The sequence below is a fragment of the Miscanthus floridulus genome, chromosome 9 (assembly GCF_019320115.1).
Source record: "Miscanthus floridulus cultivar M001 chromosome 9, ASM1932011v1, whole genome shotgun sequence".
In the NCBI taxonomy this organism is placed as follows: Eukaryota; Viridiplantae; Streptophyta; class Magnoliopsida; order Poales; family Poaceae; genus Miscanthus; species Miscanthus floridulus.
In genome coordinates this window covers 42,487,641-42,505,354 of record NC_089588.1, presented here as the reverse complement: position 1 = coordinate 42,505,354, position 17,714 = coordinate 42,487,641, and the positions used below count along the sequence as shown (strand labels likewise).

The following is a 17,714-nucleotide window of genomic DNA, read 5'->3' as shown; positions in this document are numbered from 1 at the left end:
CAATTAAGCTCACAGACAAGTAGGAACAAGTTCTAGAAAAAGCTGAAATTTTTTTTGAGAAGTTTGTAGTGATTGATTGATGGACGAGGAACTGAAAGGAGTGATTTGAGTTAAAAAAAAGATTTTAGGAAGCTCCCAACGAAAACTTGGGCCGAGAAACAAAGAATTTGATTGTAGAAAAAGATAAAGACGTGCCGGAGAAAGAAAATCGACCAACTAACGCATTTGAAAGACTTTGCTCACTCTCAACACACAAAGAAGCAACAAGCAAACATCACATCATCTAAACAACCGTCAAAATTAGAAAACTTTGAAAAATCACATTTTTCCTATAACTAAATTTGCGCTAGCTCAAACTAAACTTGATAAATTTTATCCAAATATTAAAATAATTTATTTTATTTAGTGTTTTCTATGCACAACCCAAAATCAATAATTTTGGGGTGTGACAACTGGTTAACGATTAGAAAAAGAAATAATATTGATTACCCCTTGTCCGTTTAGCATTCTTTCACTGTGCAGATGAGCTGCTCAACTGTCTCTAACATTTGTGACTGGTCAAAATGGCTCTTGCTTATTTGAGACAATATATCTCTAAGAAGTTTCTTCATATCTGGAGTCTGTGATACAGACACAAAAGCCCAGCTATCAAAAGCAGCTTCAGTGATTTTGTGGTACACCTCCATGGCGAGAGTGGTCTTCCCCTGTCCACCTATCCCATAGATGGACACCAGCTTGTGCTCCTTGTCTTCACATCTCAATAAGCTGATGATCTCCTCACGAGGAGCATCCATTCCAACAAGATCCCTGGCCTCCTGAAAGAGTGCAGGTGCTCGGGGATCCAAGAGCACTGGCTGAGATAAAGAGGCGAGGAGACACTGATTGATGTCGTAGTAGCGTTTGCCCCGATCGCTCTGCTCGCTCACAAGGCTCTTGAGCTCTCGGATCTCCTTTGCTATTCCTCCGTCCTCGAACAACGTCTTCACCTTTTGCATGACCTTGCGCACAAAGTTGGCCTTGGAACCTCCATGGCTGTGGTTGAGCATGAAACGGTCGATGCAGTCCTCGATGTCGTAGGACAGCTCATGTACCTTGCTCCTCCAGTCTTTAGCGAGTGGATCGATCTGGTCGTCGTCCTTGTCTTCGAGCCTCAGTAGCACGGCTTCCATAGTGCTCAGCTCGTCTCGCAGGAAGCGGATCCCGCGCTTGACGTTGCTGGCGAGCCGGTACTTCTCGGTGAGCATGGCGGCCAGCTTGCCGATGACGGAGCCCAACACGCTTGTGGCGGCGTTCGCCATCACTCTCAGACAGATGAGTTAGTCAAGTCAAGGTGTCCCCGCGTTGTCGTCCAAATAATTGTCGACCGCCGAGATCCAGCAGCAGGGAGCACAGCTGGGTAACGGCGCCAGAGATCAGTGCCTGCCCTGTGGGACACTTTCATCGGTGGAGGCGGGGAGAGCCGGAGATGGATCAAAGGTGTGGGCCCACATGCCCTGTGCCAGGAGAGACCGAGACAGAACAGAGACTGTGGACGCACATGATAGCGTCTGCCAGACCGTCCAGGCGCAAGTTATTACACTACACCTGTCCTGTAAATTCGACTCTGAATTTGTTGGTTTGAGTACTGTGAGAGAGGAATGTCGCATCAATTCGTAGCTCATGGTGGCGGAAATAGTGGGATTTCTTTTCCACGAAGTCTCCTACACTTTATTTTTTCTTTATTTATTCCTAAAGACACGATGCCCACTTTCCCTGTCTCATTCTCGTCTTTTTGCGATAGACCAATTTTTCTTTGTCGGCCATCTCGACTTGCAAGCGAAATTCTAGTTGCACTACAAACACACGCGCGGTGCCCTTGTCCGAGGTTACCAGCCTTCGCGATTGTTTTTATTTTTACTGGCCCAGAGCGTGAAAGAAGATAAACACCGTATATGAATTCAAAGTACCAATACAGAGTTACAGACCGGTCTCAGTTGTGCTACGGCTTTTGTCAAAACAATCACTACTGCATAAAATTTTTGCGAGACAGTGCCCAAGAATTAACGGAGATGGACACCCTAGAGTGTCAGCCTCCGTTAGTGCTTGCCCACCCAAGGATAAGTGACCGCCTCCAATAATGTTTAACAGAGACGGATGACTTAAGCGCACCGCCTCAGTTAAGGTCTATGAACGGAGGCTGACACTGTAAGACAACTGCCTCTGTCAATCTATTAACCGAGACAGACGTTGTTAGACAGCCGCTTCCATTAATAGACCATTAACGGAGGCGGTCGCGTTAACGTATCCGTCTCCATCTTCTTTCTCCATGTGCCTTCTCATTAATTTGGATGGGGTTTGAGCTCTAGAACTCCGAAAACACCACTTTTTAGGTGGAGTGGGGAGTTTTGCTCTTGGATTCTTCAAGGAGGAGGCCGTAGGAGGGTGGTATGCACTCTCACATCCTTTTTTGCTCTCTTTTTCAAGCTTTCTGTGATCTAGTCTAGATCTATGGTGGAGGAGAGAGAAACTAGATTTTGTTCTTTATTTTTTTGGTTTTGTTTGTAATGCTTCTATATTTATGTTTGTGTGTGACAAAGAAGACAATCTCTTTACATGCATAATGCAAGTTAATTATGTCTTCAAGTGTGTTTTTGTGTGTGTTAATTATAGATTTTAATTAATGTTAAGTTGTATGTAATATGCGATGAAATCCAGTGTACATAAGTTAATTATAGATTTTAATTAATGTTAGTTGTCTGTATAATCTGCAATTTTAATTATAGATGGTTGCATTCAAAGATTGTGATGAAGCTCTATACATTTAGATGCAGTTTATTTCCTGAAAGAGAAGATATATATACATGCATGCACCATCTCATTTTCATGCATCTTAATATATTATTTTTCTGCTATGTACAAGGTTAACTGCCATCATGGAAAGGTCAGAACGGATGTACCAGATATCGAGGATATCACACCCTTTCATACAAGAAGTGACAAAGTTTGTTGACACTGCTCGAAAGCATGCTTTGAGTGTGAATCGGCAGGGAATCATATGTCGGGTGCTCTCACTGCAAGAACGGGCATGTCTGGATGCTAGACGGTGGTGATGTCAAATCTCACTTGATCTGGTGAGGTCTCGTCCAGGGATACACGGTTTGGAAGTTTCACGGCGAAGGAGATGCAAGTGGTGCATCCAGAGGAACATCATCGTCAGAGCATGCATACCATGGAGGAGGAGCCTCGTCAGGGAGGCACGGTGTTGTTGGCAAGGATGATTTTAGCATGATGGATAATTTTGTCCAAGACACGGTCAACGACGGGGTGATGATGAGGATAATGGTGAAGCGGTTTTGGAGGACCCCGAGGACGCAAAGTTCTTTGAGGATTTCATTAACCACCTCGACAGTGATGACCTGCTGTATGAGAACCCTAGGTGGCTAGACAACTTCAAAGAGATGAAGAAGGCGGCAAATGATCCGATCTATAAGGATTGTCCGAATGAATGGACGGTGCTGTGTTTTCAATTTGTAGATGCTGATGTTGAAGGCTCATTTTGGATAGTCTGACGCTAGCTTCAACGAGTTGTTACGTGTCGGTGCTTTGGAACCAGGGGTCCCTCAACCAACGAGTGAATTTGTGCTGCGTGCCCCTAATCCCGGATGGTGATGCAAAGAGACACAAGGTTTATACTGGTTCAGACAATCGAGGCCCTACGTCCAGTCCGAGAGATCGATCTTGTATTCCTTGCACTGGAGTGCTCGTAGTAGGGGGTTACAAGCTAGGTGAGAGAGAGAGCTAGCCCCAGGTCTCGGCGTGGGTGGTGCGGGCTACTTGAGGCGTTGTTCCCAAGCAGCGTAGGAGTGCGTAGTACTAGCGGTGTGTTCGTCTTTCTCCCTCCCGCCCTAGAAATGGCCCCGGTCCCTCCCTTTTATACTCTAAGGGAGAACTGGAACCGTACATAGGTTGCTACATAGCGCTTCTGTAAATGGGGTGGCGTGTCCGAGCCCTGTAGCCGGCCACTATTGTGGTATGGTCGATGGAGTGGCCCCGTCCTTGTCGTGCAGAAGTGACGCGCCGGTCATACTCGATTTTGTGCGTCGTGGGGCTCCAGTACAGCTTGATGCAGGACACGGCGGGTGACGTGCTGGTCACCGTGCAATGACGTCGTAGGGAGCAGCGGCCCTGCAAATGCCGAGGCCGAGCCATCGTGGGGGGCTCGGTGGACATGGATCCTCAGGCTGCCGAGCCCCTGAAGCAAACTGCCGAGGCCTTGGGGGAGTTATTGGCCCTGGGTACTGATTCCGAGGCTACAGTAGCCCAGACGTGGCTCCCCATGCTGCGTTGTCCTCGGAGCAGGAGTTGGCAGCACAGTGAGGCATGGGCGTCAACCATGTGCATGGTGGTTAGTACAGTGACGGGTAACCCCTGCCCAGTCCGGGCGACGTGCAGGTCATCGTGTGATGACATCGTAGGGAGCTGTGGCTCTGTAGGTGCCGAGGCCAAGCCATCGCGGGGGGCTTCGGTGGACATGGGTCCTCAGGCTGCCGAGCCCCTGAAGCAAACTGCCGAGGCCTTGGAGGGAATTATTGGTCCTGGGTACTGATTCCGAGGCCACAGTAGCCCTGATGTGGCTCCCCATGCTGCGTTGTCCTTGGAGCAGGAGTTGGCAGCTCAGTGAGGCATGGGCGTCAACCATGTGCATAGTGGTTAGCACAGTGGCGGGTAACCCCTGCCCAGTCCTGCCTCCTGTCCCGTCGGCCATTCCGCTGTATTGTGCCGAGCATGCGGCCGATGTCAGGGGCAGCAGTTGGCTGAGTTAATGTGACACGACGTTTTGTCAGAGGGACAGGAGAAGGAAGAGGCAGCGGAGTGCTGCCGAGCCCGCCTCGCGCGAGACGGAGGGTCGGTGGCCCGGCCGAGGCCTTTGGCGGGGAATCGCTCGAGGTCAGCGGCGAGGGGGCCTCGGGCGAGTCGGAGAATCGGCCGAGGCCAGCGGTGTTTAGCCGGTTTCGATCTTTACGAAGTCTAAGCAGTCGTTTTTTGAGTCTTGCTTAGGGTACCCCTTCTCATGGTATCCGACAGTAGCCCCCGAGCCTTGGGGGGAGTGGAGGCACTCCCCCTGAGGTTCTGACGAGGATTGGCTCTCGACAGTTCCCGTTGGGATGGTGTTTTGTACTCGAGGTTTCGGTGGGTGCGCGCGAGCGCACCCGCCGGGTGTAGCCCCGAGGCCCTGAAGGAGTGATTTCACTTCTTCAGGGGCTTTTTTCTCTTTCGAGTGAGGGGTGTTTGCCGGGCCCATGGGTGTGAGTCCGGATCGCAGGGCTTTGACGATGCTGCGGAAAAAGCCCCTCCGCCTCCGCCTGGAGCGAGAGGGCCGTCAGGGGTTCCCCCAGCTTTTTGTACGACCCCCGTGCTTCCTTTTCGCTCGGAAGGAGGGGTGGAAGATGCCATGCTACCCTCAGTGGGCGCGAGCGTCGGCATTTCCGGTGAGCTGTTATCGGGCAAGTCCGAGTGGAGGCCCGTACCCCGTTCGCTGGGGGTCGGCTAGCGGTCCGGAGATGCGCTCCAAGAGTACCGGCGGGTTTCTCTAGTGGGTGCCGAGGCCGTTCGCTGGGCCTCGGTGGCTCGGTGCCTCCCTACGGTGGGATCCCATTCGGAGACCTCCCTGCCGGTCTCGGACACGACACAGGGCGCGCCCGTACAGGCTCGCCCGTAGTCGTCCCTGACTCTTTTGCCCTGGGGCAGCTGTCGAAACCCCTGGGGGCCCAGCCTTCGAACCCCTAGACCGTAACGGGCTTGGTCGCTTTGTCTTTATCTTGGGTGCAGGAAGAGCCCCCGAGCCTCTGCACGGAGCGAGAGGGCGGTCAGGGGTCCTCCCGACTTTTTTGTCCATCCCCTGCACGTCCTTTTCGCTCGGACGGGGGGGCTGTTTGCCGAGCCCACTCGTGTGTGAGCTTGAGCCGCTGGGTCTCGGCAAAGTTGCAGGAGGAGCCCCCGAGTCTCTCGCGCGGAGCGAGAGAGCGATCAGAGGTCCCCCTGGCTTTTTGGTTCGCCCCTCGCGCGTGAGGGTCTGTCTGCCGAGCCCCCCTCGGGTGCGAGCCTAGGTCGCGGGGTCTCGGCGTCTTTTGCAGAAGGAGCTCCCTAGCCTCTGCATGGAGCAAGAGGACCGTCAGGAGCTCTTCTGGCTTTTTGAACGACCCTCGCGCTTCCTTTTCGCTCGGAAGGAGGGTTTGTTTTGCCGAGCCCCCTCGTGTGCGAGCCTAAGTCGCTGGGCCTCGGCAATGTTTTTGCAGGAAGAGTCCCTTAGCCTCTGCGCGGAGCAAGAGGGCCGTCAGGGATTCTCCTGACTTTTTACTCGACCCTCGCGCTTCCTTTTCGCTCGGAAGGAGGGGTGGAATGTGCCACGCTACCCTCGGTGGGCGTGAGCGATGGCATTTCCGGTGAGCTGTTATCGGGTAAGTCCGAGTGGAGGCCCGTACCCCGTTCGCTGGGGGTCGGCTAGCGGTCCGGAGACGCGCTCCAAGAGTACCGGCGGGTTTCTCTAGTGGGTGCCGAGGCCGTTCGCTGGGCCTCGGTGGCTCGGTGCCTCCCTACGGTGGGATCCCATTCGGAGACCTCCCTGCCGGTCTCGGACACGACACAGGGCGTCCCAAGCGTTTCGCTTGCTTGGGCCTCGGCCTCGTATAGGCTCGCCCGTAGTCGCCCCTGACTCTGTTGCCCTGGGGCGGCTGTCGAAACCCCTAAGGGCCCAGCCTTCGAACCCCTGGACCGTAGCGGGCTCGGTGCCCAGTTCCTTTGCCTGAAAGGAATCGGGGGGGTTATTTCTCTCCCTACGGCTAATAACGGCAGGCGCGTCTTTTGAGGCGACTTTTTCGGGGAGGCAAAACGGCGCCTGCTGCTGCTGCGGTTGGACGCGACGTGGCGTCAGCCGACGGGACGTATCTGCACGCACGATTTAATGAGGAGGGAGTGGGCGCGTGGGCAGTAAAACCGGATCTGGATAACCGCGCCGGATCTTTTGGGGGAAACTTCCCCGATTTCGTCGCCCGGCGGTTTCGTCTTGTCCCTGCATAAATACGCAAAGAACCTCGCCCTTCCCCTTCTTACCTTTTCCGCATTCGCCTTTGCCGCCTCCGTGCCGTTGCTGAGAGCATAGAGCGCCGGGGAGGAGAAGGGCGAGGGCGAGAGACTGAAAGAGAGAGGGAGAGAGATTACCGCCGTAGCAGCGTCCTCCGCCGCGCAATGGCTGGTGGTCCCGTCATCCTCCCGGCGGATCCCTGGGAGCGGTCCGACATCACCGAGGAGAAGTTGCAGTCGCTCGTGGAGGCCGGTCTTCTTCGCCCGATCACCGACCCTGACGAGCCGGAGTGGATTGCTCCGGGGAACGAGTCGGAGCCGAGGCCGCGCGACGGCTATGTGGTGAGCTTCGTCGTCTTCCACGAGCGAGGCCTCGGGTCGCCGGTGGATAACTTCATGCGGGCACTCCCGCACTACTATGGCGTGGAGCTTCACAATTTCAGCCCCAACTCCATCGCGCAGGCGGCCATCTTCGTCGCCGTCTATGAGGGGTACTTGGGGATCGCTCCCCACTGGGAGTTGTGGCTCCACTTGTTCCGAGCGACGTTCACCACCAAGCCAGGGGGAACGAGGGGGGCTCGGAAGGTGCAGAGGGCCGGCGGCTACACCCTTCACGTACGCCAAGACCGGCAGTCCCTCTACATCCCGGCCCAGCTGTCATCGTCCAACCGTCGTTGGTATGACGGCTGGTTCTACTTCCCCCTTATACCGGGCGGGTTGTAGAGAGTCAACCAGAGAAATGGGGATACGGCGTCGTCAAGGTCGATCAGCCTAGGCTAGAACTGCTCTTGAGGGCCTTGGGGAAGCTGCGTGACCACGGCCTTTCGGCGGCCGTGGTCGTGGCGGCTTTTCACCGCCGGAGGGTGTTGCCGCTGATGGCCCGGCGGCGGCGGCTGTTCGAGATGACGCCGGGCGATCCGATCGCTGGTGTCAAGATGTCCGCCTTCGCCCTTACCGACGACGAGACCCTGCGTCGGGTGAGAGAGGCGGTAGACGGGAAGCCGAAGATTGACGATTTGATGCCGTTCCCGATGCGCCCGTCGCGGGGGTATGTCTCGCTGGTAAGTTGGATGTTGTCGAGGCTTTCGCGGCCTTCTTGTTTTTCGCTTTTTTTGTCTGTTGTCTTACTTCGTCGTTCCCACAGGGGATAAGAGACGTGCGAGGCTCCCCGCCGCCCGTTCCCGAGGACGCCCGGCGGCGATCCGTGAACAGGGCGCGTGCCGAGGAGGAGAAGAAGAAGAAAGATGCCAAGGAGGCAAAGCGCACGAAGAAGCTCCTCGCGCGCGAAAAGCTGGACGCCCGTCGCCGGCGTCAGAAGCTCGACGGTCTCCCGTTGGAGCCGTCTCCCTCATCGTCGGTGTTAGATTCTTCGGGCGACGGCGGCGGGCGCGAGGTGGGGACGGCCTGCCTGGAACACCTCCCCGACATTAGGGAGATGGTGCCCGGGGCGCCGGCAAGGAGCCTGACGCTCCTAGGAGGAGGAGGTGTCCCGGGGCCGAGGCCGACACACCCGAGGCGCGGGTGTCGGAGGAGCGTGCCGTCAGCCCGATGGGTTCGACGGTGGAGGTGGAGCGGGCGACGGTGGGGGCGACCCCGTTGTCTCCGCGAAGGGTCGAGGAGGTGCCGGGGCCCGACGGAGGCCAGCTGGCACCGGTGGACACCGAGGACGCGCTGCTGCCACCACCGCCGCCGTTGCAGAGGAGGCTGGCGGTGTCGAAGCGGCTGCATCCCCGTTCGCGGTAAGCGTTTTTTCTGGTGGAGCCCGTAGTACTTCTTGTTTGCCCCTCGGTCGCATGCTGACCTTGGGAGTGTCTTTGCTTCCAGCCAGACGCATCTGGTGGAAGATCCTCCCTTGGCGCCCCGTAAGGCGCTCAAGGTGAATGTTAGCTCCTCCGCCCATCAGGCAGCGAAGGCGCAGGCTGGCGTGCAGCGTGGCGCGGCGTCGGGCGGGGCCGTTTCGGAGGAGGCGGCTGCCCAGGAAAAGGGTGCCGAGGCGGCCGCGGAGCGAGTGGAGGAGGAGGAGCCCACGCCTCGCGATGTCGCGGGTCTTGGGGCAAAGGAGGCTAGGGTGTCCACCATTGCTGAGGCCATTGAGGGTGAGGCCGGAGCCCCCAAGACCTCCGAAGCTAGGGCGGTGGACGCTGGGGCCACCGAGGTAGAGATGGCAGAGGCCAGAGCCCCCGGGTCCGTCGAGGCCGAGGCGATGGAGGTGGAGACGGAGCAAGTTTTGGCGCCGCCCTTGGTTCAGACAATCTCGTCTGATGATTCCTCCCAAGGGAAGGAGGCGGCGGTCGTCGAGACGGCCAGTACCGCGGAGCAGCCAGTCCTAGATCCCGCCGAGGGGAGTTCGGCCCTTGCCCGGCTACGGCCCGAGCCCCGTGGGTGGAACTTCCCGCGTGTTTTCTGGCGGAACCGGGCTGATCCTGAGGGGGAGCCTGTGTTCGCCCTTGAAGATATCGCAGAGGGGGGGCGGTGGGATACCCTCGAGCAGTACCGCCAACTGGCAGTGCGGTCGCTGCAGACGGCGATGACTATTATGGGACGGGACTTGCCCGGTGTCACCCAGGTAAGTACTTTCCTCTCCCGTGCCGAGTTGTTTTCTCTTCGAGTCCCCTCGTAGTGTTTGACGCGCGTGTTTTTACCTCTTTTAGGAGCTCGAGACCCGGTCCCTTGGGAAATCGGATGGCGTAGTCGACGGATGGCTTGTGGAGGTCTCTGGCGAAGACGTTCGGGGGGACCGGGGTCCGTGCCGACGCCATCTTTGCTAGTTCATCCACGGCCTCATTGAACTTTCGTGCAACGTGGTTGAGTTCGAGACCGTCGAACTTGTTCTCCAGGCGACGTACCATCGCGTAGTACGCCTTCATTTTGGGGTCATGGCAGCTTGACTCTTTCATCACCTGATCGACGACAAGCTGCGAATCACCCCGTATGTCGAGACGTCGTACTCCAAGTTCGATGGCGACTTGCAGGCCGTTGATGAGGGCCTCGTATTCGGCGACATTGTTGGAGGCGGCGAAGTGAAGCCGGATCATGTAGCGCATGTGTACTCCGAGGGGCGAGACCAGGAGCAGGCCCGCGCCAGCCCCAGTCTTCATCAGAGACCCGTCGAAGTACATAGTCCAGCATTCTGATTGGATCTGAACGGGTGGCAGCTGTGTGTCGGTCCATTCGGCTACAAAGTCGGACAGGACCTGTGATTTGATCGCTTTCCGAGGCGCGAAGGACAAGGTTTCCCCCATGAGTTCGACAGCCCACTTGGCTATTCTACCCGAGGCCTCCCGGTTTTGGATTATCTCTCCCAGAGGAAAAGACGACACCACAGTCACCGGGTGGGACTCGAAGTAGTGACGCAGCTTGCGTCGAGCCAAGACTACGGTGTAAACCAGCTTCTGGATGTGGGGGTAACGCGTCTTAGTTTCGGAGAGCACCTCGTTGATGAAGTAGACAGGTCGTTGGATGGGTAGAGCATGTCCCTTCTCCTGCCTCTCGACTACTACGGCCGCGCTGACCACTTGGGTCGTCGCGGTGACGTAGAGCAAGAGGTGCTCGCCCTCGGTGGGCAGTACTAGGACGGGGGGGGGGGGTTGGTCAGCAGTGCTTTGAGCCTGGCAAGGGCTTCCTCGGCCTCGGCGGTCCAAGAAAAGCGCTTGGACTTTCTCAAGAGGCGGTACAGGGGCAGGCCTTTTTCGCCGAGGCGTGAGATGAAGCGACTTAGGGCCGCAAGGCATCCCATGACCCTCTGCACTCCCTTGAGGTCTCTGATTGGTCCCATGCTGGTTATAGCTGAGACCTTCTCTGGGTTGGCCTCAATGCCGCGTTCCGAGACTATGAATCCCAAGAGCATGCCTCGGGGGACCCCGAACACGCACTTCTCGGGGTTGAGCTTGATGCCCTTCTCTCTTAGGCATTTGAAGGTCACCCTCAAGTCATTCACGAGATTTTCGGCCTTTCTGGTTTTGACCACGATGTCGTCTACGTAGGCCTCGATGGTCTGCCCAATGTTGTCGCCAAAGACCTGGGTCATGCACCGCTGGTACGTGGCACCTGCGTTTCTAAGGCCGAAGGGCATCGTCACGTAGCAGTACATGCCAAACGGTGTGATGAAGGAAGTCGCGAGCTGGTCGGACTCTTTCATCTTGATCTGATGGTATCCAGAGTACGCATCGAGGAAAGACAGGGTCTCGCACCCTGCGGTGGAATCAACGATCTGATCGATTCGAGGTAATGGGAAGGGGACCTTTGGACAGGCTTTATTCAGACCGGTGTAGTCTACACACATCCTCCATTTCCCATTTTTCTTCTTGACTAAAACGGGGTTAGCCAACCACTCTGGGTGGGATACTTCCTTGATGAACCCGGCCGCCAAGAGCTTCTGTACCTCCTCCCCGATGGCCCTGCGATTTTCTTCGTCGAAGCGGCGCAGGCGTTGCCTTGCTGGTCAGCCCGGATGTCCAGGGCGTGCTCGGCGACTTCCCTCGGTATGCCCGGCATGTCCGAGGGACTCCATGCGAAAATGTTGGCGTTCGCACAGAGGAAGTCGACGAGCACGGCTTCCTATTTGATGTCGAGGGTGGCGCTGATCCTCAGCGCCCGGTCGTCGGGGCATGCGGGGGTCGACCGGGATGAGTTTGATGGTTTCAGCGGGCTCGAACGCCCCCGCGCAACGCTTGGAGTCAGGCACCTCGCCACTGAGCTGGTCTAGGTGGGCGATGAGGGTCTTGGCCTCTGCAAGAGCCTCGGCGTACTCGATGCACTCGACGTCGCAGTCGTATGCATGTTCGTACGTGGATTCGATTGTGATGACACCATTAGGGCCTGGCATCTTGAGCTTGAGGTAGGTATAGTTGGGTACTGCCATGAACTTGGCGTAGCATGGTCGCCCCAGGATGGCGTGGTAGGCTCCCCCGAACCCGACTACTTCGAAGGTGAGGACTTCCTTGCGGTAGTTGGAAGGGGTGCCGAAGCAGACGAGAAGGTCGATGCGCCCGAGGGGTTACGTGCGCCTCCCCGGCATGATGCCGTGGAAGGGTGCAACATCGCCTCGTAGCCTCGACCGATCGATTTCCAAGAGCTCCAGGGTGTTGGCGTAGAGGATGTTGAGGCCGCTGCCTCCGTCCATCAACACCTTGGAGAGTCGGGTGTTGCCGATGATCGGGTCGACGACCAGCGGGTACTACCCAGGATTCGGAATACGGTCGGGGTGGTCACCTCGATCGAAGGTGATCGCCTCTTGGGACCAGTTGAGGTACTGGGGGGTGGCCACTTTGACCGAGAAGACTTCTCGGCGTTCCCTCTTGCGCTGCCGCGCCGTAAGGCATGCCGAGGGCCCACCGAAGATCATGAAAGCGTTGCGTACCTCGGGGAACCCGTCGTCCTTGTCCTCGTTCCGACCGCCGGCGTCTTTCTGCTTGGCGTCGTCGTCGGGGAGCCCGAGCCTAGCGTAGTAGCGCCGCAGCATGGTGCAATCCTCGAGAGCATGCTTCACCGGACCTTGATGGTAAGGGCAGGGCTTCTTCAGCATGTCGTCGAATAGCCCGGGGCCGTGGGGGCCTCGGGGATTCCTGCGATCTATTGTGGCGACATGGACGGCCTCGAGGACCTCCTGCTTCCCTGGGCGACCCTTCTTCTTTTTTCTTAGGGAGGTGGGAGGCTGAGGCCACGGGGGCCTCTTCCCTCCGCTTACCCTTGGAATCGGCGTCGGGGAAGATGGCTCCGACAGCCTCTTCCCCTGAAGCGAAGCTGGTGGCGATGTTGAGGAGCGCGGCAGCAGAGCGCGGGACATTGCGTCCTAACTCTCGGACTAAGTCCCGACAAGTGGTGCCGGAGAGGAAAGCCTGGACGATCTCCGAGTCACCGACGCTGGGTAGCTCGGTGCACTGTTTGGAGAAGCACCGGATGAAGTCTCGGAGAGACTCGTCCGGCTTCTGGCGGCAGCTCTTAAGATCCCAGGAATTCCCAGGGCGCACGTAAGTGCCCTGGAAGTTCCCGACGAAGATCCTAACCAAGTCGCGCCAGTCGTGGATTTGCGAGGGAGGGAGATGCTCGAGCCAGGCTCGTGCCGAGTCCGACAAGAACAGAGGGAGATTGCGGATGATGAGCAGGTCATCGTCCGCGCCACCTAGCTGGCAGGCCAGGCGGTAATCGGCGAGCCAGAGCTCCGGGTTGGTCTCGCCGCTGTACTTCGCGAGATTGGCCGGCTGTCGGAACCGGGTGGGGAAAGGAGCCGCGCGGATGGCCCTGCTGAAAACCCGAGGGCCTAGCGGCTCAGGGGAAGGACTGCGGTCCTCACCGCTGTCGTAGCGACCGCCTCGGTGTGGGTGGTAGCCCCGGGCGGCTCTGTCGTCGTGGCGCCGTCGCCTGCCAACTACTTCGTGGTCACCCCGTGCCTCGCGTTGGTCTCTAGGTCGATCGCGTACCGAGGGGGCCCTGTTGACCGTCGGCGTGCGAGCGGCCTCGGGACGGACCGAGGCATCCTGGCCCCGGTGAGGTTGCGCTGCGGGCTGCTCCGAAGTGCCTCCGCGCCGGCGGGAGGCGGAACTTTCGGCCTGCTGCACCGCTGCGGTCTCGAGGAGGTCACGGAGCTCTCCGCGGACCCGTCGCCCCTCGGTGGTGGAGGGCTCGGGCATCGCTCGGACCAGCATCGCAGCCGCTGCGACATTCTGGCTAGCGCGATTAAAGATTGGGGGTGGCTCTCCCCCCTCGTTGTCGTTGATGCGGTGATGGACGTCACGGGCCCTCCCTCGGGCTCCTCCGCCCTCACCACGCCCTTGCTGCTCCTGCTCGAGAGTGTCCCGAAGCTGTTGCAGAAGGAGTCGGTCTTGTTAGACCTTGGCTTGAAGCTCGCGGAGCTGCTCTAGGTCTGGGCGTCGATGTCCCCCGCGAACGGGATTCTCGTTCCGTGCTGCCGGGGCTTCGAGACGCGGAGGTGTGGCGTCGCCCGCCCCTGCCCAGGGCAGGGAATGGTTGCCTGTCCTCTCGTCCTCTTCGCCCGCCCCGCCCTTGGCATCCCGAGCCCGACGTGGAAGCACTCACGAGATGGATCGTAAGTCCCTTCGTCGTCGGAGTCGGAGTAGCCGAGGCAGTAGTCGCTTGCAGCCAAGAATTGGCGCAAAGCCCCAGGGTTGTGGAGTTCGGAGAAATCCACCCCGGGCCATGCCTCGTCCTCGTCCGAGGAGTCAGAGCGGATGCTCAGGTCGAGAGCGAAGCGCTGGCGGCGTTCCGAGGGGTGCTCGTGAGTGGCAGCGTAAGCGTAGGCGTAAGAGGCGGCGGCATTTCTCAACCCAAAGGGGTATGGCGACGGTGCTGTCTCCATATTCTGCCCCACCGGGGTCGGCTCTTCAGGGAGTGGTGGAGCGGAGCTAGACGGCTGGGAATCGCCACGAGCCACCGGCGATTTTCCTTCGTCCATGCTCAGGCCAGACAGGTCCCCAGCCAGGGACCCTGTACCAACAGCTGGTCGTAGGGTATCGGCGGGGAGTGGCGTGCCGCCCCGGGTTCGCGTAGCGTTGGGGTGGCCTTGCTCGCGTCGTCCTGGCGAGCATGGCGAGAGCGGCTGCCCGGGCGCCGCCTGCGCCTGGGCTGCCGGGGCGTGACTTCATCGTCGGACGGTGGGGCTCGAGGGGTGAGGAGCACCATGTCGTACTCATGCCCTAGAGACATGAACTCTAGGCTCCCGAACCAAACTACGGTGCCGAGACGCAAAGGTCGTACGGGGTCTGCCATCCGGAACTTGCTAGGATGACGAAGCCGACACGTAGACTCCCCTACCTGGCGCGCCAACTGTCGGTACTTTGGAACCAGGGGTCCCTCAACCAACGAGTGAATTTGTGCTGCGTGCCCCTAATCCCGGATGGTGATGCAAAGAGACACAAGGTTTATACTGGTTCAGGCAATCGAGGCCCTACGTCCAGTCCGAGAGATCGATCTTGTATTCCTTGCACCGGAGTGCTCATAGTAGGGGGTTACAAGCTAGGTGAGAGAGAGAGCTAGCCCCAGGTCTCGGCGTGGGTGGTGCGGGCTACTTGAGGCGTTGTTCCCAAGCAGCGTAGGAGTGCGTAGTACTAGCGGTGTGTTCGTCTTTCTCCCTCCCGCCCTAGAAATGGCCCCGGTCCCTCCCTTTTATACTCTAAGGGAGAACTGGAACCGTACATAGGTTGCTACATAGCGCTTCTGTAAATGGGGTGGCGTGTCCGAGCCCTGTAGCCGGCCACTGTTGTGGTATGGTCGATGGAGTGGCCCCGTCCTTGTCGTGCAGAAGTGACACGCCGGTCATACTCGATTTTGTGCGTCGTGGGGCTCCAGTACAGCTTGATGCAGGACACGGCGGGCGATGTGCTGGTCACCGTGCAATGATGTCGTAGGGAGCAGCGGTCCTGCAGATGCCGAGGCTGAGCCATCGTGGGGGGCTCGGCGGACATGGATCCTCAGGCTGCCGAGCCCCTGAAGCAAACTGCCGAGGCCTTGGGGGAGTTATTGGCCCTGGGTACTGATTCCGAGGCTACAGTAGCCCAGACGTGGCTCCCCATGCTGCGTTGTCCTCGGAGCAGGAGTTGGCAGCACAGTGAGGCATGGGCGTCAACCATGTGCATGGTGGTTAGTATAGTGACGGGTAACCCCTGCCCAGTCCGGGCGACGTGCAGGTCATCGTGTGATGACATCGTAGGGAGCTGTGGCTCTGTAGGTGCCGAGGCCAAGCCATCGCGGGGGGCTTCGGCGGACATGGGTCCTCAGGCTGCCGAGCCCCTGAAGCAAACTGCCGAGGCCTTGGAGGGAATTATTGGTCCTGGGTACTGATTCCGAGGCCACAGTAGCCCTGACGTGGCTCCCCATGCTGCGTTGTCCTTGGAGCAGGAGTTGGCAGCTCAGTGAGGCATGGGCGTCAACCATGTGCATAGTGGTTAGCACAGTGGCGGGTAACCCCTGCCCAGTCCTGCCTCCTGTCCCGTCGGCCATTCCGCTGTATTGTGCCGAGCATGCGGCCGATGTCAGGGGCAGCAGTTGGCTGAGTTAATGCGACACGACGTTTTGTCAGAGGGACGGGAGAAGGAAGAGGCAACGGAGTGCTGCCGAGCCCGCCTCGCGCGAGACGGAGGGTCGGTGGCCCGGCCGAGGCCTTTGGCGGGGAATCGCTCGAGGTCAGCGGCGAGGGGGCCTCGGGCGAGTCGGAGAATCGGCCGAGGCCAGCGGTGTTTAGCTGGTTTCGATCTTTACGAAGTCTAAGCAGTCGTTTTTTGAGTCTTGCTTAGGGTACCCCTTCTCATGGTATCCGACATTACGTCTCCTTGGTTCCCTGCTTCCAAAGGATAACAAAGTGCTAATACGTATCGGGCACGGGGTTGCGGGCCCTAGGCCCAAGCGGGCTCGGCCTAGGCCAACCTAGTCGAAAAACGGAGGAGCAAGAAAGCCGGTCATGGTGGAAGCTCACCGGAGAAGAAGAAAGGACAGGGACGTGATGAAACGGTGATAGATTTGCAAAAACAACTATACCACGGCATAGAGAACGATGAGATCTACCTCATGGTGGTGGTGGTGGCTGATGCTAGAACGCGAGGATTTAGCTGGAAAAGCTCGCTAGAGAAAAGGATTGTACTTCTGGAAAGCTTGCGTCGAGGAGAACACTGGCATATATATGTCTTGGGTTTAGAAAAGTTTCAAAATTTCTTAATTTTAGGATTTATTTCCTGTTTTAATATAATTCCAGGAAATATCTGAAATCGTATTTAAGCCACGAAAAATCACCGAAACTAGAGAAAATTCTGAGAAAATTCCCAGAGGTAGATATGATCATTATGGATTAAAAGAATGTGTTTGAAGCTCATGAAAATATTATTAGAAAGATCAAGAAAATGATTAAGCTCAAGGAAAAAGGAATTTAATTCTAGAAAAGGTTCGAAAAATTCCCGAAGAGAGAAAATCGTTGTCCAAACGTATTTTGAATCATTTTCACACATAAACACCAAATGTAACAGGCATGAATGCAAAGCCCTATCGAATTAAATTATAAAAGTTATTTAAAAATCACATACGCACATGAGCAAAAGAGCAGCAAACAGGAAGGAGATGTAGCGGGCACATACAAGACCTTCAACAGCGCACCATGACGGAAATGCGGGATGACTGTCAGGGTGCACTGCTCCACCGCCGCTGCCCCACACACGCTGCTCCACTGCCGCTGCAGCGCGTGCGCCGCTCCTCCACTGGGGGCAACTGTGGTGCTGAAGGGAAAGAGAAGGGGATGCGCCAGCGCCAGCGCCACCGCAGCCGTTGCTCAACGCGTGGTGGGAGGCTGCCAGGGAGCCGGAGGGGACAGAGGAGCGGCAGATCTGGGACTGGGTCACTGGGAGAGTGGGAGGGAAAGTTAGAGAGCAGTGGGTGGTCGAGCACTCGAGTAGGGCGGCGGCCAGGCTAGAGTGCAGTGTTAGCGGGTGCGGTCTCCAGTGCCTGGACCCATTAAGAAACATCGGACCCAATATGAAACAAACTAGGAGCAGGAATCTTCAAGACCATCGAACGGACAGAGCGTCGCCTGAAACAAGCTCAGATTTCAGGCGACTGCACAATAGGAAAAGTGAAAAAATATCTAATTACTTACCAAATTTCAGTCAGCATGTCACGTAATAAATGAACACAAAGCTCTATAACTGTACTACGAA

The 17,714-nt window shown here is 57.4% G+C and overlaps 1 protein-coding gene across 1 annotated transcript; it reads right to left on the bottom strand.

Annotated features, from left to right (window-relative positions):
* Nucleotides 1-500: 500 nt before the first annotated feature.
* On the bottom strand, nucleotides 501-1,298 carry LOC136479728 (disease resistance protein PIK6-NP-like). The gene has a single exon (XM_066477497.1). The coding sequence runs from the start codon at nucleotides 1,296-1,298 to the stop codon at nucleotides 501-503; it is 798 nt and encodes a 265-aa protein (XP_066333594.1).
* Between the last annotated feature and the right edge of the window lie 16,416 nt (nucleotides 1,299-17,714).

Coding starts and splice junctions, on each gene's coding strand:
- LOC136479728 (XM_066477497.1), bottom strand. CDS start 1,298: ATGGCGAACGCCGCCACAAGCGTGTTGGGCTCCGTCATCGGCAAGCTG.